This window comes from Onychostruthus taczanowskii, unplaced genomic scaffold (genome assembly GCF_017590055.1).
Source record: "Onychostruthus taczanowskii isolate IOZ18803 unplaced genomic scaffold, ASM1759005v1 scaffold4, whole genome shotgun sequence".
Taxonomy (NCBI): Eukaryota; Metazoa; Chordata; class Aves; order Passeriformes; family Passeridae; genus Onychostruthus; species Onychostruthus taczanowskii.
Window position 1 is genome coordinate 20,662,633 of NW_024501459.1, and position 19,037 is coordinate 20,681,669.

Here is a 19,037-nt window from a genome sequence, read left to right on the forward strand (position 1 = left end):
ATTTAGATCCACGTCTTCGGAAAAACTTTGCCTGCCCACAAATTAGCACCAGGGGAAAGTTTTCCTCAAATGCAAGGTGTTTTCCCAGTAACTCTGTCTACTCACAGTTTCGTGGCAGGTGCAAGCTACTCTCAAGACTCTGCAGATTTTTCTACATAACTGAAGATAGACTCTTGACTACAGAAGTGTTATTATAGACACAATTTGTACATTACAACATAAATAACATAGACAAGCCAACTTAATACTTTGCTGAATTAGAGGTAGAAACCTGGTACTCACAAAGAAAGGGATAAGAGAGTCAAGGAGTGTAATTAGGTATTCTTAGAGAGGCAAATCCAGAGATAAACCTTACAGATATAAGAAAACTTAAATAGTTGACAGGTACAAATTATTGGCTAGAAAATCTTCAGAGTCCATACCGAAAAACATGACAAATCACGGCTGACAGGGATTAATTTCATACAAATTATTTTATCTAACCATTCCTTCATTAAGTGGTACCACAGAGTGTTGTGCTTACCATTTCTAGTGATTGAAAAGGTGGAATGAAGAGACAAAGTGCATCTATTTGTATACCAGCAAGAGGAAACAAAAGGCAAGAAAAAACCTTTAAAACAAGGGTTGCAAATGCTCTCATTAGTCTTACACAGGAAAGTGCAGAATGGGTATTAACTCTGTGTTCTATTTACAAAGTTATCAGGTGACTGGGATTTGACACCAGTTCCAACAGAAACAAAGCAGCCTCTCAAAAAAAACCAAACTCCATCCACCTTCTACTCAATTTCAAGAGCCATCTTCTTTCTAGTCTTTCTTTTTTTCATACTGCATGGCAATCCAAAGAATTTTAGTTTTAACAAAAATACCAATAGCTGCTGAAATAAGAGAACATAAATGTCTTCTATAGTCATATTAACATGTAAATGTATAACTCAATATATTACACCAAGTATTTACCTCCACAACTCTGCCTCTCTAATATGGTTACAATTAGATTGCAGTCCGAGTTTTCCTCTAATTCTGATTGCTGCTGAAGTTTCTCCTTTCATCTTTGTCCCAGAATGCCTTACTACTGAACAGAAATCCTAGTTCTTCTAAACGCCCAAACAGAAAATCAAAACCATAAACCTGGCAGTAAGAGAACAAGCATTACAGTTTCCAATGTTACCAGAAGAATTGCAGCCTCATGGTGGTTTTATTATTTTCATTTTCTTGCAATAGTGTGTGAAATTAACAACCCCAAAACTTAACTGAGTGGTTGTTATGCAAAGAACCACACATTTTGATGTAGGATTCCTCAAATGGAAGTTTCTTCTGAATTTACATCTTCTTCTCCCTTAATTCCTCTTATTTCATTCCACTAGTGGATGAATGCAAAAGTATCCTTCCTGTTTAATTCCAAAAGGGTCTTTTTTCTTTTTTATAAATAATAATATACAGCATCACCTAAAATAAGCTACTGGGCAATAACCAGAATGTCCTGAAATGTGATACTCTATGCACAACCCTCGAAAGATTGGGGTTTTTTGGTCTTTGAAATACTCACAGGCGTATGCATGCTGCCATGTTGTAGAGGTTGCATATGTGAGGTACCAACTGGTAAATGTGTGTCCCTGGTTCCTCACATCTAGAATCCCCAGTAACTTTTAATGAGACCTCATGTGGAGTTAGAAATATACATATGAATGCAATTTCTTGAGAAGTTCCATTCCAATCCAAGCTGAAACCACTGGTTTTGACTGGTGAGGATATGTAAAACCTTAAGGAAAGCAGTACTTAAGAACCAGTTGAGCTGCATCATGCATGGAAGCCCTCAGTGATGGTACCATGCATACAAAAAAGCCAAATCACATATGGAATTTATAGGGACAAATCTGCAAGTGTCAGGGATAGACATATTTCTCATCTCAAAGCACAACTCATCTCAAAGCACAACACATGAATCACACCTTTGGCTCTCTTGCAGTAGATCCTGACCCAGCATGCTACCACACTATCTCCCTGCAGGGAAATCACCACACACACAGGCATTTTTGCCATCTCTTTGGAAAGCTGAACAATCTTTCTAAACTTTCTTGTCCACATTAAAAAAAAAAAAACAAAACTGGTATCTCAGATGTGTGTGACTTTAGGAAGAACACAGGCAAGGTGATTTCCTGGTTTCAGTCACACGTGCCATCTCTTTGGAAAGCTGAACAATCTTTCTAAACTTTCTTGTCTACATTAAAAAAAAAACAAACTGGTATCTCAGATGCGTGTGACTTTAGAAAGAACACAGGCAGGGTGATTTCCTGGTTTCAGTCACACATTGCAGGAATCACATAAAATTCAAACTTACACAGTTTTTTCCAACGTAAAGAAAGCCAGTATGACTGAAGATATATTTTCCTAAGTATGTAGCAATCATTAGAAAATACTATTTGAATTCAAAGAATTAAAAAATTGAAGGAGTGATCACACAGCCATGAGCTTAGAGGGATGATCCATAAGGGGATATAAAGGTAACATTAAAGTCTCAATAAAATGCTGGTTCATTAGATCAGCCAGAAAACTCTTATTCTAAATTTTCCTATTGGGAAATTTTGCTGAAGAATACAATGAACTCATTCCAGAAACAAGGTGTACTTCTAAAGAGTGCCCAAAGAAAAACTGCTTTTTTTTTGTTTTCAAAAACTTATTCTGTCCAAGCGCAAGGAGACCTCCCCCTTAAAACATAGAGGATGACTACAAAGCTGGCCACCACCCACAGAAACTGGTTCACTTGGCTGTGGGTGAACTTCATATAGTGAACTTCTGAGCACTTTGATATGGCCGTTCTTAGAGGATGAGTGTAGGATCAGGAGACTTTCCACAATATGGAGTAACACTTAAGGCATCAGGCAATGAAAGTCCCATGATAGTAAGCCTGAAAACCCAAAACTAGCTGTTATTGTGGAGAAGAGATTGTAGAATAAAAACTGCCTTCACAAAGCTTTGGATAACTTAGGTCTTTTGAATATTGTAGCTTTCTAAGGATTACCAATAATCAATACCAAAATTAGCTCAGTCGGTTAGAGCATGATGCTAATAATGACAAGGTTGCAAGTTTGATCCCCGTATTCACTTAAGAGTTGGACTCGATGATCCTTATGGGTTCTTTCCAGCTTGGAATATTTTGTAAATCTGTAAATAAAGTTGCAGGAAAGAGATGAGAAAAATGACTGTGACTAGTGGATTGAAGAGGTATCCAGATAGGACCCTGTGGATAAACCAGACCACAATGAAAAATACTTATTCACCTAATAAAAAATATTTCCTCTTCATTATCAGGGAAAAAATAGGCCCATTTAAGCATCTCAAGTCCCACAAAATGGCTTGAGTATCTTTCTGAAGCCTGTTTACTCAAAATTGCCCAGTCCCCACTACCCAATGCTATGAAGATTAGTCAATACGAGTCTTATACAGATATATCAATTCTACATATAGTCACCTTTTCTGCAGAGCATAAAGATCTCATGCCTCCTTTTTTGTTCACAGAAATTATTGCCCTGGTATGTTCTTGGCATTCTTGACATACATCTTCCTAAGCCTCAATTACCTCACTGGAGAACATGGTGAGATGGACCAGGTGGGACCAATTGCTTCAACCACAACTGCCCTTTGGGTATATCTGAACAAAGCATGTGCCTGCCTCATGAACATCACCAGCTCTAAGACTGACACATTCATGAGTGTACCTACCTGCCAAGCATCTAGCTGTTGCAAAATACCAAGAAGACTCCAAGCCAGCTCTGACAGTCACAATTCTGAGGACAGCAAGTCAACTCCACTGAACAGCCAAGAAATGCATTCAGGCCACCCTGCAGCCCTTGTACTGCAGACAAGGCCTTCTTCTAAGAAGTTCCAGAAAACGCTGACAACTTTAATGAGTAGGAATTTGGAAGAAGTACTTCTGTACATGTGTCATGGGGCAATTTGAGGACAGTTCCAAAAAAAGAAATAAAAAAGCAGCTAGACTGATTCTCTGTATCTGGCATGTGTGAGCAGTTATGTAGAAACTCACTGAAGTGATCTTAACTGTAGGACAGATGGTATTTGTGCTTTAGATCACTGAGAGGGAACCAGACCTGGCACTTTTTCCAATAAAGCAAGCATCTGCAATGGCACTTCTTAGTTACTGAGCTGTGACTGCACGACAGAAGTGCTGTATCAGGAAAAGAGAGAGAAGACCTGATACAAATCATGAAAACTTATTCTTAGAGAAGAAGATGAAGTTCTAGCTACAGAAGATTGCTCTAATGAGTCTTAGCTGGTGAAGTGGGATACGTCTTGCTAACAGCCAAATGCCCACCCAAGTGCTCACTCCCTTTCCTTATGAGGCATGGGGGAGAAAATAGGATGAGAAAACTTGTGTCTCAAGATAAAGACAGGGAGATTGCTTACCATTTATCATCACAGGCAAAATATACTTGACATGGGGCAAATTTAATTTATTGCCAATATAAATAGATTTGTGTGGTGAAAACCAACCAACAACAGAAAACCTCTGAAGCAACACCTGGTCTCTTTTTCTTCCCAGGCTTGACTTCACTCCTTCATTACAGCCTGCTACTCATAGCCACTACTCCCCCAACAACACAAAGGGATAGAGGGTGAGCAGTTATGGTCAGTCAGTAACAATTCCTTGTTGCCACTCCTTCCCTCCTCATAGTCCTCATAGAATCATAGAATGATTTGTGTTAGAAGAGACCTTTAAAGACCATCTGTAATACAACCCTCTTGCCATAGGAACGGGCATCTTCCACTAGATCAGGCTGCTCAAAGCCCCATCCAATATTTGAACACTTCCATGGATGGAGCATCTACAAGTTCTCTGTGCAATCTGTTCCAGTGTCTCAGCAACCACAGAAAAAAATCTTTCCATTCAAAAATGCACTTACAGCTCACTGAATCAGTTTAAAGTCATTGCACCCTGTCTTCTACTACAGGCCCTGGTAAAAAAAGTCTCTCTCCATCTTTTTTTAGAACTCCACCATAGATATTGAAAGGCCACAGTATGAACTCCTCATAGCTTTCTCTTCTTCAGATTGAACAACGCCAAGTCTTTCAGCCTTTCCTCTCTCTGATCATTTCTGCGTCCATCCTCTGGACCCAGTCCAGCAAATGCACATCTTTCTTGCACTGAGGATTCCAAGGCTGGATGCAGCACTTCAGGTAAACACTCATGAGAGCTGAGCAGAGGGGAAGAATCACCTCCTGGACCTGCTGCATGTGCTTTTTTACGCAGCTGCAAATGGCTCTCTGAGCCACAAATGCATATTCATAGAATCGTTCAATGGTTTGGGTTCGAAGGGACATTTAAAGATCACACAGCCCAGCTCCCTTTTAAAAAAGCACTTTAAGGCTACTTACACTTTAATGGAAACAGAAATAATTGATACATAATTTCTCACACCTTATCAGTCCCTAGTCCCATCTCAGCATGCATTGTAACACATCTACTGGGCAACTCCGTCACGCGTGCACTATTACACGAAGGCCAGGCTGGACTGACTCTCTGCCACTACGACTGGCGGTCAAAGCCATTTGTGTCTTGTCCAGAGTAAAGCATCTGCTCACATTAATCTTACCTCACGATCAGCAGAAAGACTAAGGTGACCTTCCTTGTTTTGTTGTATTCCCTGTTCCCTCCATCCAGACTCCCAGTAGTCTATTCCTCCTTTTGATTTCCTCTCTCTGCCAGTCAGCAGAGGTGATATGGGCATCAGTAGTTAACAATTCAGTGCTTAGATCTAACTGATGGTGTGTAATGAAAGGCTTTTGTGTGTGCATGGAATAAGCACTGCTTTTCTCCCTCATTTTCCTTTATAAATTGATATGAAATCACATTCTGTGATTCTATATATAAAATTGTGAAAGAATGTTAAGTCAAATACTTGAAAGACATTGGGGAAGAACATCCTATGATTCCTTAGGCAACCTTAATTCTGCTTTTTTTCCTAATTATAGCACTGTAACACATTCTTTAATTACATGACTGTGGATTAAAACTCAGTTAAATAATGGCCCCATAAGGGGTCAAGTGATCATAAATGCATCACTCCTTAACTTTTGACCATTTGATTTCGGCATCTGAACACAGTTTTTAAACTCGCTTTTGCATTTAATGAGATTAGTTGAGAACCCTTTAAAAACACTACTTTTTCCTACATAACCAATAAACTAAAGATCACAGATGAACATTCTTCTTCATATTTGGTCTTATAATCCGCTTGTTAGAGGTGAAGGAAGACTTTCAATCCATGGCTCAACAAGAACAAGTCCAAAATAATGCCAACATATTTGGGAAATAAAAAAATAAAGCAGCTAGAGTATTCTATTCTGTCATTGTCCCACTCAGTAAGGCAAAGGCTCCAGTATTACTCTTAACTAAGGTGCTTTGCTGGGTCCCAACTACTCCTGTGAATTTGAGGACAGTAAAAACAAGGGCTTCCTCTTGAAATTTGTGCCTGGCAAGAATGTACTTCTTTTTTAGACATGGGTCACATTACAACCACTTTTCTAACTTCGTAACATGAAAAATTCCCTAAATTGAAAATTATATTACACCTCTACTAACCAAACCTTTCTGTTATCATACTATATTGCTGTCCATCTTGTAAATGACAGTTCTCACAAGTAGCACAGTACACTCTGGATGCCAGGCAAAGTTCACTGCACTAATTTTCAATTTCAAACTGTAAAATAGTGTCTTGAACTGGCCATGTGCAAAATCCTCTCATCACCACATGTTATAACAGCAACAGCCAGCAGTAGAGGAATTTCAGATAGCAATTCCCTGATGAGAACTGTCAGGTAATTTTTCAATTAATGTGTCTCAGCTCTGGAATTTATTTCTCCTTAACCTATGGTCTAACAGCTTATGTTTGCTGACTTCCATAACATGGGATATGGAACTGCAGAAGAAAATTACCATTGTATTTGATGACAGGACAGTATGAGGACCACAGGGTACCATCACTCTTTGGAAGTGTTCTATTTTGGGAAGCAGCAATTAGATGAGATGATGTACAAAGGAAGAAATCAACTGAAATCAAGCTAAATTAATAAACTGCTCAGCAGGGTTTGGAAAATATGTTTTCTAACAAATCTGCTAATTCTAGGGTAGCATAAGAACCTGTAAAAAAGGTGGGTGCAGGGAGCACACTTGGATTCTGGAAGCAATCCAGCTGCTCCACGCACACATGACTGCCGAACCTCTGAAACTTCACAGCGCTCATCCTCGGTGAGCTGCTGTTGCCATAGCAACAGCTCTTTAAAACACGGAAAACAGGTCAGGTAGTTTCAAACTAACCACTGTTTCCAATGTCACTATTTTCCCCTGTAGTTTTGAACTAGCCCACCTCTGAGATAATCACTGGGCTGTTGCTATAGAGTCATCAACCCACTGAGAGAAGAAAACAAGGCTCTTGAGTTTCACAGGGATGCATAAGTAACATGGAGTTTGGCCTCCCTCCACCTACTGCTCTCCCTAAATCCCTTAGAAATCCCCTTCAGAGCTATCAGCTCTTTTCCATCTCTTTTCTCTGCAAATATTCTTTACCCTGAAAACTGTATGGGACTCAAGATTTTTAGTTTTCTTTTTTAAATAAAAATGCACTGCAAAATTTTAGATTTAAATCCTAGTAACCACTGAGAGTAACCAAAAGGTGCATTATTTGGCCATAACATCATTCCTTCCAAAGGACCATTCAAAACTTTATGTAAGGAAGAACAATCATTGCAAAACAGGCCTTTAAATACTATGACAAGGAAGTTAACAGATCACAAGACAACAAATGAAACAGTTGAGCATGTACACACCACGCTGCAGTACAACCAGCACACTCCTGCCAATTCCTTCTCTGTTTTTCTAAAGTAGCATTGAAGGTGGACTGCACACAGTTGGTCATATCTTGCCAAATTTTAAGCCACAGAAAAAAAAAAGGTGAAGCCTTAGTTTCATTTTTTAATTTAATGTCTTTGTTATGTGAACCTGCCTGAATGTAGGTGTACTTACACAGGTCTCTTCATCTTGACTCACAGTCGTAATCTAATAGTTAATGGAAACTCTTTAGACAAAAATAATGATGAAATGTACAACTTTGCAAAAGCAAAACAAAAAGTCCACTTCATTCTACACACACATATCACAAGCACCACAGAAATACCATATTTCTATGTCTGTGAACATTATCAGCATAACAGTTTGCATCTTTAAGTGGTTCGCTATCTCTGTGGAATCCACGTTCTTCTTGTCTGTGGCATTTAGAACATCGGACTATAATTAATGGCAATCTTAAAGTAATCCAAATGTTTGCACTTTAGAAAGAAAGCCTCCACTTCCATTCACACTTCAAGTAATTCCCCATGCCAAAAAGCACAATCTCCAAAGAGGACACAACAAAATAAAAGAGGCTGTCATTTCAGGACAAGTAATTTTTACTAACAGAACTTTTTTCACCTAGATAAATTTTTAGGGTAAGTTGAAAGTTTGGTCTGTGTCTTTGAAGAACACTTTTTCCTCCATTCTTACTTGAAAGTATAATATTGAAATATAAAAACCAACCACATATACTGTACAACACCACAAGGGAAGAAAAAATTCAAACATATTTTTAGAGGTTCCACCTAATTCACATCTACAAGTGCTACAGCATGGTCATACAGCATCATGTGGTCAAGGCTGCACAGGTTACAAAGTTCCTCCTTCTCAGCTGCAGACCTAACTTTGCCCATCACCCTAGTCTGCCGCAGTGCAAAGTAAGTTAAATTTTTCAAAATAGTTTAAGGTAACTTATTTTAGTTCTCACTACGGCACACTAAAAATTGTCATTGAAATTAAGTCAAGAGTGCTCAGCCAAGCTTCTTCAAGCAGCTTCTTGAAATAGCTGTAACCATGCTACTGTACCTTTAGAGCTGTCCTGCTGAACAATTTTGTCCTGGAACATTTATGTCAACAAACTAGATTATCTGATTACTATTCTTATATCTGTACAACACCTAATGTCAAACATAAATATAAGTAATACCATGCTCATTAAACAGATGCCAGAAAAGTGTTAATTCTTCAAGTGTTTCTTTCTTAGGAATGGGGTGAACTTGCCTAAAACTAAGGAATGCTGAGAGAAAGAGTCTAAGTTGTGAAATTTCTAACCCAAAAATCTAACTGCAGTTTCACATTTAGGCACACAACTGAAAGTAGCTTCTTTAACAGCCTGAGCAGTGAAACTTAAGATTGACATCAGTAGGAGTTTTGCCACTGACTTTAGCAAGTATGAGATTAAGACTTTATGAAGAGTTTGCCAATAACCACAGCTTTGTATACTGGGCTTGCATAGCCTTATTTTTAAATTTTTACTAAAATAAAAATATAAAGTACGTATAAAAACTTGTCAATTTTTTTTTTTTTTTGCTTTGTTGGATTTGTAGCGTGTGTGGGTGTACCCTCCACACACCAGAGGATATCACGTAGGGGTTTTTTAACCTTTTAAAGTACTCTCATGTACTTTCAGGTGCTGCCCATGAGGCACATGTCTGCCCAGGCACAAATAACATCAGTGAATGAAAAAAAAGTCAAGTCTCCAAACAGTCTGATTACAAATTTACAATGCACACATCTTACCTTTTCCACCAAAAATAAAATTACTAGTTCACAGCAATGCTACAACTCCCAATAAACAAAAGTAAATGTGGATTATAATGCATATTTAGTCACAGATCCAATGTAAAAGAATGATATCTGAGTAATTTTAAGACGTACTTTTCAGACATTAAAAAATACAAGTAAATGAGAATAATGAGTTATTCAGAAACTACAGAAATACAAATTTTGCTCCCAGATTTCACAGAAGTTCCCTTTTATCTCTGAGTTATGCAAGTTATAAGAAAAGAAATAAAATTTACATGTAAGGCAAAGTATTTTGGACAATCCCTGGACTTGATATATGTGCACTAAGTCAAATCCAATAATATATCTGAACATGTTAATTCAAAATAACAACTCCAAGTATTTAAGCCCACTGCTTCAAGTCCATGTGTTAGTGCAGAAGTGTCTTTCTTCAAATTCTACAAGATATTTGCAAACTAAAACCACACAGATTTTTTTTCCGTTCCTCATTAAGCACAATAGTACTAAATGTCAACCATTTAATTTCCAGCATTTTGTTTACGAAATATTGTTAACATCTATGCTTAATATAGAGTCTACACATGGTACTTATTGGCTGCTGATCAAAACACAAGGCACAGAAATCTAATACAAGTGTTGTGATTATTCAGAGGCAGCCACACAGTCACTAAGCTCATCCAATTTTTTTTCTGTTAAATTGTTAGAATCTTATCTGACAAGATCCCATTTGAGTCTAAAAAAAGGGAAAGGAGGCCGGAGTGAAAAACCCTAAACTGATAAAAACATCCCATTCTTTACCAAACCTCACAATGAGGAAATCCTCCTTGAAAATAAGAAGCTATAAAAATTAACTTAAAACAATCTTCCAGCCACCCACTCTCCTGAGGCAGGTTTTATTTTTAGTCCTTTTCATTAGCATTAATTATCATAGCAAAGAGCAGAAGAGCAGATTTTGTTTCCTGGTGGTAAATTTGCATGATACTGACAGAGAGATGATTTCAAAGAATTCTGCAGAAACCCTGAGCTGGAACAAGCACTCCTTGGTGTGAACATTCAGTGTGGAGATCAGACATTACACACAAAGGTGTGGCACACTCTCTTTACACTAACACTGATTCATGGAACATGAAAAACTCCTTGGATTAAATACCCTCTCTGTTTGTTTGGTGTTTTTTTAGCTGTAAGGGAAAACAGAATAGACCTGAACTTGAATTGGTTTGATGGACAAAAAAGGAACATTTAAAATTTGTCCAGCCACAACTTCCTTTTTACAAGTTTCTCAAAACTCCTTCTCAACTATGCACATTACTGAGCTATTACACAATGATCCTAAAGAGGTATATTAGTACAGACAACTGGTTACTAAGGTAACAAGATGTTACTTTAAACCAGCAGCACTGTCCCAGCTCATCAGCTTCACTCATGTCTTTCCTTTGTTCTTCTTAAACTATGCACAAATTACAGACATGCTGTATAACCAAATATACATACTAGAGCTATGCTTCAGTTTCTCATTTTCCTCATCCAAGCTAATGAGGTAAAAAAGAAGGCATTAAGATAATGGAAGCATTTGAACTCTTTGGTGTGTAGTAGATTCATTCTTAACTCTATACAAAGAATTTGAAAGTTGGCTGAAAAGTAAGTTTTGAAATGTTTTCTCACTAGAAACTATTTTGTAAGTAAAAACCAACTGCACATTGAAACTTTTTGATGTGATAAAAATAAGATGGCAGGGATCCTATAAAGTTTTGGGAGGGAAAACCTGGTTAAATCTTACTGACTGAATCTTGGCTGAAATCTTCCAGAGGAAGACTCATGTTTGGAAATAACACTTGTCTGCTAATAGCAAAATAGATTAAGATTACTCAAGCTTTAGCTCCTCCAAAACACTGATGCTCCTAACAAACAAATTAAGTATGTCACTATTTTTGAGAGCTCAAGCTTGTAAAATGTAAGTGTTCTCAACATCTTTTATGATTACAAACATCACGCATTAGCAGTAATTTAAAAAGCCAGAGGAAATAAGGCCATCGGAAACATTTACAGGAGCAGGTCACCTAGAACAATCCTCTGCTCCAAGTGGGATTAACTCCACCAAAACAGTTCCTGATGTGTTTATATAACCAGGTCTTCAACACTTACAACAATGGCAACTTCTGCAACCCTCCCATGCAATCTGCTGTTGTACGTAGTTATCCATTCTTCCTACTATCTAACTTCAAATAAATTACTGCAATTCAAGCCTGACCTCTTGCCTTTTCTTCAGGGGCTGTATGTCAATGATAAATGAAAGCCTTTTGTTCTGTTTAACATGTAAGAACGCAAAAAGCCTTTTGTTCTGGAAGGGTGTTTCCTGTGCTCTTTTAAGATACAAAAATTTATATAATCTTTGTCAGACAGCAAGATTCACTTTCCAAAGCTGCTGAAGGGTAGCACTGTCACTTTGTTACACTTGACTCAGTGGTCAGAGTAACAGCCTTATAATAGTCCTACAATTTCAGAGAAAGTATTGATCCTATTTACAGCCTAAAAATTTACTCGGATTGATTTTCAATTATTTACTTACATACAAACAGAAGAAGGGACGTATTCAAAGAGAAAGGATGCTGTATTCAATACCAGTTGGAGAAACACTCTGCCCAGGCATTGTATTTTCCCCTCTCTGCATGAATAATAATTCTCTTTTCATGATAAGAATATACAAACAGAATTAAGTTAAATCAGTAAGTATTTGACTTATAATTTTTTTTTAAAGAGTAATAAGTTGTTCTGTTATCTTTGCCTATAAAATCTCAGCAACCAATACTACATTTCTGGTTTACATGCCAGACTGGCAAAACTTCCCTCCTAAACAGCTGCATGATAAACCTAACAAACCACGACGTGCAAACCATCCTCTGTGGATTCCTAATACAAATACCTCTCCCATTGACTTACCCAAACACATACCTCTCATCTTTTGTAAATAATCACCCAAGACACAAGAAGTTTCTCTAACACCCACCTACTTGAAAAGGTACAGAAAATCTCCACTGCTGAGGTTCACACTACTGGCGTCCGCACAAAATGACGTAGAAAAAGTATGTCATTTTCATTAAATTCATTTTACAGTCTCTCCCCTTTCAGCCATGCCTGAACTGAGTGGAATGAAATTCTGTGTGGAAACTATCAGCACCAATAATACCTTTACCTCATGAGTGTATGGCCCATGTAAACAGAGAAATCTAAGTTTCATACTTGCTTAGTTAAGAAACATTCTTCCTGTCAGCATCTGGAAATGCTTCATGATATTCAACAACTAATTAAAAACAAAGCAAAAAGAATCTACATTAATACTTCATTTACAATTTTCAGATCTTTGAAGAGAATCAGAAATGACTGAAAATAGATTAAATATGTTAATTCCCATTAATTAGAAAGAGAACTGTTCCAAACAAACTCATCCACTGCTTAAATAAAGTCAGCATAAACCCAGCCGAGATTTTGGACAAAGACATATTTCCAATGAAGTTATCTCAGCTTAGCTTTATTAGTGAAGTTTTAATTTAATTCTAGATAGTCTTCAGTCATTTTATGCTATTTAATTTTTACAGAATCAATCGCTACATTATACATTTGTAAATGTTAACTGAAGTTGCAGTATCTGCAGTACTACTATTCCAAAATTATTATATTCTAATGTATTTATTCATTTTGAAACCCAGGAAAATATTCTGCCTACAGTAACAGATGGCTTTTTATTTTTTTGTTGCTATTCCAGAATCTTTAAGTCACCCAAAATGCATCTACTTAAACATGATACTGCAGTTATTATGCAAAGCATGATCTACATGTTCACTGTTTAATATTTAACAATCTGGACACCATTCCTGTTTGGAAATAATTCTACTAGAGACAGAAATCATTACCCTAGCATTGCTATAATAAACAGATTTGCCTTTTTACATTTTATTGTCTCATAACAAAAAGTAAATGACTCATTTAAAATGAAATAACATATTCAATTTGTGCAAATGAAGTTTAGCAACTCATTCTGACTAATGAAAATCCAGAGGTTATCATCAATTAGGTTCATGTAAATCCTTTGTTAATATCATGTCCCACTCTAACACACATTACTAAGGGGCAGAAGGATTTCCAGGGTAATTTTACATCTTAATGAGATCTGAAATGTCATGATACTGTAAAAATGTAAGCAGCAGGTTATTTCACAACATGTACACACTGCACATCAATTTCACAAGCTAAGATTTATCTGGGTACCCCCACATAACAAAAATGTTGAGCTCTTCTTGCTCAGAATTAAAGGTTTACCTTTTCTTGGTGAAAACCAATTTCTATTGTAAATGTTATACCACATAAAATCTTCAACTGTGAAGGACAGTAAAAAAATTGAAGGAAACTGCTTTAACAACATGCTGCAGTTATACTACTCATTTAATACATAGCTCTCTCTGGCATGTGCCTATTTCACGGGAAACATTCCCCATGGAAAGAACAAAGCTATCGTAACAGCAACATGGTCATAGGAATACAAAATATCTACAAAAAACCCCCTGCTCTTAAAAAGACTGGCCAGTCAGATGAGTGAAACAAACACATTGTTTGCTCTCATTCTGATCCAAACTGCTGACTTCTGAGCTAGAACTAAGAGTCAACAGTTAAGCCTCCTTATGGAAAAGCTGCTTATACCGTGCACCATTAATATGCCTAGGAATCTCACACACCCATACATTACAGAGCTTTACTGCATTTTTACTTATTCAATGACATTATGCCACTATTCCTCACAATGAGTACTATCTTGTTGATTACACTTACTGGCATCAAGGTTTGCCACACATAAAGCATCATTTAACCCCAAGTAAAACTGACAGAACTAAGATTAAAAGTACTGCTTTAATTATGCCATCTGCCACATGCCTCTTAAAAAGAATTAAAATGTGTATTAGGGAATAATGCCTTTAAATGCAATTAAAATTGCCTATAGACTGGTAGAACTCATTGAAAGCAAAATTCCACAATGATCCCTGAGTGTGAGATACACATTAACAATTTAATATAAAAGCTGAAGTTTGAATAAACATTAGTTTGAGTTTTTTGAAAGAGCTGTAAATCAAATCAGAGCTTCAACAGCTGCACTTCAAAGGCTGAAGTGGAAAAAGCAAAACAAAACATTACAACTACTTCCCCAGAAATACATTTCCCTAATATTCACTGATATCAAAGGCCCATACTTTTAGGTTTGAGAATTTATCATGAGACATCAAAACCAGACAGTAGAATAATGGAAAACAAAGACTAAAACCAGCAACTCTGTACAAATTCCTACTCACAGAACAGAAAATAATCAAAAGTGTTTGAGCGTGAATGTCTTAGGTTATTGTTTCTTTTTATAAAGCAAGAAGAAATGTAGCACAAAAATTCCAAACAGCCTTTTTGCATGAAAAACAGCACTTTAAACCCAGAAGCAAATACAACAGTGTAAATTTGGAATAATGTAATATTCAAGGTGAGTATATACAGTAACAGAATTCAGTTTAGTTAAAATTATTTGCAATATACCTGATTCAATGCCATGTAAAACTTGAAGGTCTTCAGTGACAATTTTTTCTTATAAATTCCTGGAACAGGACATCAATAACCAGCACAGACAGATCACAGAAATGAAAGCCCGCAGGACCAAAAGTCAGAGATAGATCTTAAATTCCCACATGGCATCAGTGAAAAAGAATTAAGATGAGCTTTTAAATTTCAAAACAGATGTACTTCAGCAGAGAAAAAAACCAAACCATAAATACATACTTACAGAACAACTAATGCTGCTAAAATTTACTTTTTTTTAATCTCAGATTGCATTACCAAAGCATGTTATTTTCTTGGAAAAGTCTTCTAGTTATATTTGTGTTGGCAAGTAGTTTTTAAAACATTTACATCAGGGCAGAAAACTATGCTCACACCAAGACTTTCAAACCAGCCCTAGCACCATGTTCATTTGCCTTATTTTATATATTTGTTTATCCCCATTATGAGACCAGTCTCCTATATCATTTATTTACTTTATCTAAAAACATCAGCAAGTATGTAAGACTAACTGCTCTATGCACATTACATGTATTTGTACACTTCAACAAATAAAATAACTATGTTTTATCAGACAGTATGACAGACTAAGAATAGGATAAAATATCACTAGGACCTAAGGCAAATATACTATTTGGCCACAGGACTTAGTTCCCAGTTCTGCATGTTTCACCTTAAAATATACAAAGATACGCAAACTAATTAGTTGCAGGGATTTATCAAGTTTGTTTTCACTTTCTTTTCCCTTCTCTTTCCCATCTCAATGGCATTTCTTTTTCCTCCTTCATGCTTTAACAGACATATACATTAATAAATTTGTAGTGTTTTCCATCCAATACATTTAAATATTTCTCTTAGCATGACCCTGTCATTCACCCTGGCTCACAAGTGAAGTGCTCACTGGCTCCCAGAGCTGCCATGGTGTGTTTGGCTTAAGGGTAAGAAATAATGGTATCATTCAGCAAATGAGTTTGGTGACTTCTGGCTTACAGAGCATCTTTCCTCTTCTACACAGGAAGCTGGAGTACTATTAGAATATACTAGCATTAAGTTGTATTTTGATCATTTGTATTTCAGTTCTAGTGTAGCAATCCCTTCTTTAAACAAAATTATGATTGTCATCATTTACAATTTGGTTACCTTTTTAGATCCCATTAAGGCTAATTCCAAACAAAACAGCATGAAATTATTTAGTTCAAAAAGTTTCCATAATTTATCCCTTTCATGAATCATTTAAAGACTTCATGTCATCAACTGAAAACATTCATGTTGATCTCACAAAGAACAGACAATATATTATGCATGCTGCCCACTGATTTATCCTTTGAGAAAGTCTCTTGCAGGCCAATTGCCAATACTGCCACTCACTGTCTAAAACATAAATAGAAGTGCTTCTAGAATATAAAAGTAAATAATAATTGCCACTGGTTCAAATCAGCAGGCAGTTAAAACCCATATCCTGTGCAACATCAGCTGGTATCAGATGTTTCAGAGAAATGTATTTTTGAGTGGACTACTCTGAAGCAGTATATCCACTACTGAAGCATCTTAAAATTTTTCTTGGGATGGTCTATCTCTTCTTCATGTTTAAAACAAAATACCATCACACACAGAGTTCATACAAATAGTTACTCACTTTTGAAAAAAATTCTATTTGGTTTTCAATCAGAATAATTTTGTAGCAACGAGCCTCACAACAGTGCCTTTTCAGGAGGCCAAGGACAAACTGCACATCACATAAATTCCAACAGACTCAGGAACACATTGCCCAGGCAAGTTGTGGATGCTGCATTATTGGAAGTTTTCAAGGTTACAGCTTTAAATAGCTAGTGAAAGATGACTGTGTCCATGGCAGGAAAGTTGGACTAGATGACCTCTAAAGGTCCCTTCCTTTAGAAGGAACCGTTCTAGGATTCTGAAGTCTGTACTTGCCAGTCTAACACTACTTGGAAGGTATGCGTAGAAAACTGAGCAGTTCAGTTTCTGAAGATCAGATCTGCTTGGGTTTTGTTCTAGGACAAATTCCTGTTTCAAGAAGGCAACTTCATTGTACAAGCAATGTCAACAAATTCCACATGATTATCCACGTGTGAATTATTAATGAGTAAGTACTTACAGATTTATCATCTTAGCATTTACAAAAAGAACAATTTTTGCCTGCATTTCTTCACAAGTAATGGAAAAGATAGGATGAATTTAAAATTGTTCTAAAGGCAGTTTTATTGCCACTATAATAACCCCACTGAAACAATGGCCAGTTATCTTCCAATGAATAGTGCAATGATTTTGTTAGTCAATCATCAGGATGACGATAGCTGCATTTGATAGGAAAAAAAAATAAAACAAACCTAAAAAAACTCCATCCAAACTAAAATCCAACTAAATCAAAACTCTCTAGCAGCAACAGCTTGTACTATGCTATTTAACTGGCTTTACCTCAGTAGTTTAAATTTAAGAGTCAGCTTTAAGTAGAAATGCAGTGAAAACTGGAAAGAAAATTCCCCACCTACAGCTGTTACCTAAAATTAAACACAACATTTTTCTCTTGAAATCTCAAGTGTGCTTCAAAAAGGCACCATATGATCATATTTAGCTACTGCACTGTAGTTAAGAACATTTCATCCACAACAGATAAACAAAGACTACATTGAAACATGTTAAAAAATAAGCCAAGGTGAAAACCACGTATAATTACTTACAAGTCTCTAATCACTAATTATATATTTCATTTTAAGTGCCACCTATAACTTAGGAACATTTTCTTTTTGATCCTGTTATAATTTGCAACACAGGCAAAATAAAATAAACTACAAATATTTTGAAGGGTAAAAACTCCAACCTAAAATAGATGAACTTGTGTTAGGTAGAATAATGCTATGTAAAGAGATGTATGCTATTGGAATAGTACCAAGAAGATGACTTGTGCAAAACAGTAGGTGGTCTTAAACATCTCCAAGGGGATTGATTAAATGGCTCCAATCCACTTTAAAATACTTATCATTTTACTGAGATAGCCAGAAAACATGACAACAATATTACGTGTCTATAGCAATTCTATTTTTTCTTAACAGTATTGGGTCAAATTTTAAAGTTGTTATAGCACATGAAATTTTAAGGAACCAAAAACATTTTTTTAAAAAAGTAATTACAAGGTATTCTAATGTCACACACCACTGCTCATTTAAAAAGTCCTGTGTTAATCAGGTGTACTTACTTCAACAACCAGGATGAGGCACAAAAATTAGATATCTGGACAGTATTCTTGAAAGTTTACTTATTTTATTTGCATTAATATAGTTATAGAAAGGGATTAACTATTTTTGGCACATATAAAATAAATTGCATGCAAGAGATTAAACAATAAAGAAGTACTTACGAAATCAAAGTCTCCATCTTGAGGGACTTTCCAGTTATCAGGGAAAACGTTTTTGGATATGTGGTAAGGTTCATGCATGTTCTGATTACAGTTTTCAGGGCTTTTATTCTTGGAATCTTGTTTATCAAAATAGTCCATGAAAGAAGGTCTTTGAACTTGTGGTGAAGTAGCATTTCCTTAGTTGAAAGAAAATAGACAAAAAAGGTAAAAAACTCTGCAAACATTAAAGAATTAATGCACTATAAACTAAACTTCACTAATTAATTTTCCTGGGGTTTGCAGAAACTAATACAGTCATCTGTATGTGATGCAAGCCTCTGTTTGTCCCCTGAGGATCTCTGGCATAAAAGCTCATAGTCAAAGTATGATATTTTTCTAGCAAGATACAATGTGGAGAAATGTTCAAGATATTTCAGTGTTGCACACACA

The 19,037-nt window shown here is 36.3% G+C and overlaps 1 protein-coding gene across 1 annotated transcript in view; it reads right to left on the minus strand.

Moving 5' to 3' along the window:
• The window catches only part of STK3 (serine/threonine kinase 3), a 128,514-nt gene that overhangs the window by 28,066 nt on the left and 81,411 nt on the right, over nucleotides 1-19,037 (minus strand). The window contains exon 10 of the mRNA XM_041412923.1: nucleotides 18,609-18,784. Within this exon, the coding sequence (XP_041268857.1) occupies nucleotides 18,609-18,784 (176 nt within the window). The remainder of the gene's footprint in view (nucleotides 1-18,608; nucleotides 18,785-19,037) is intronic.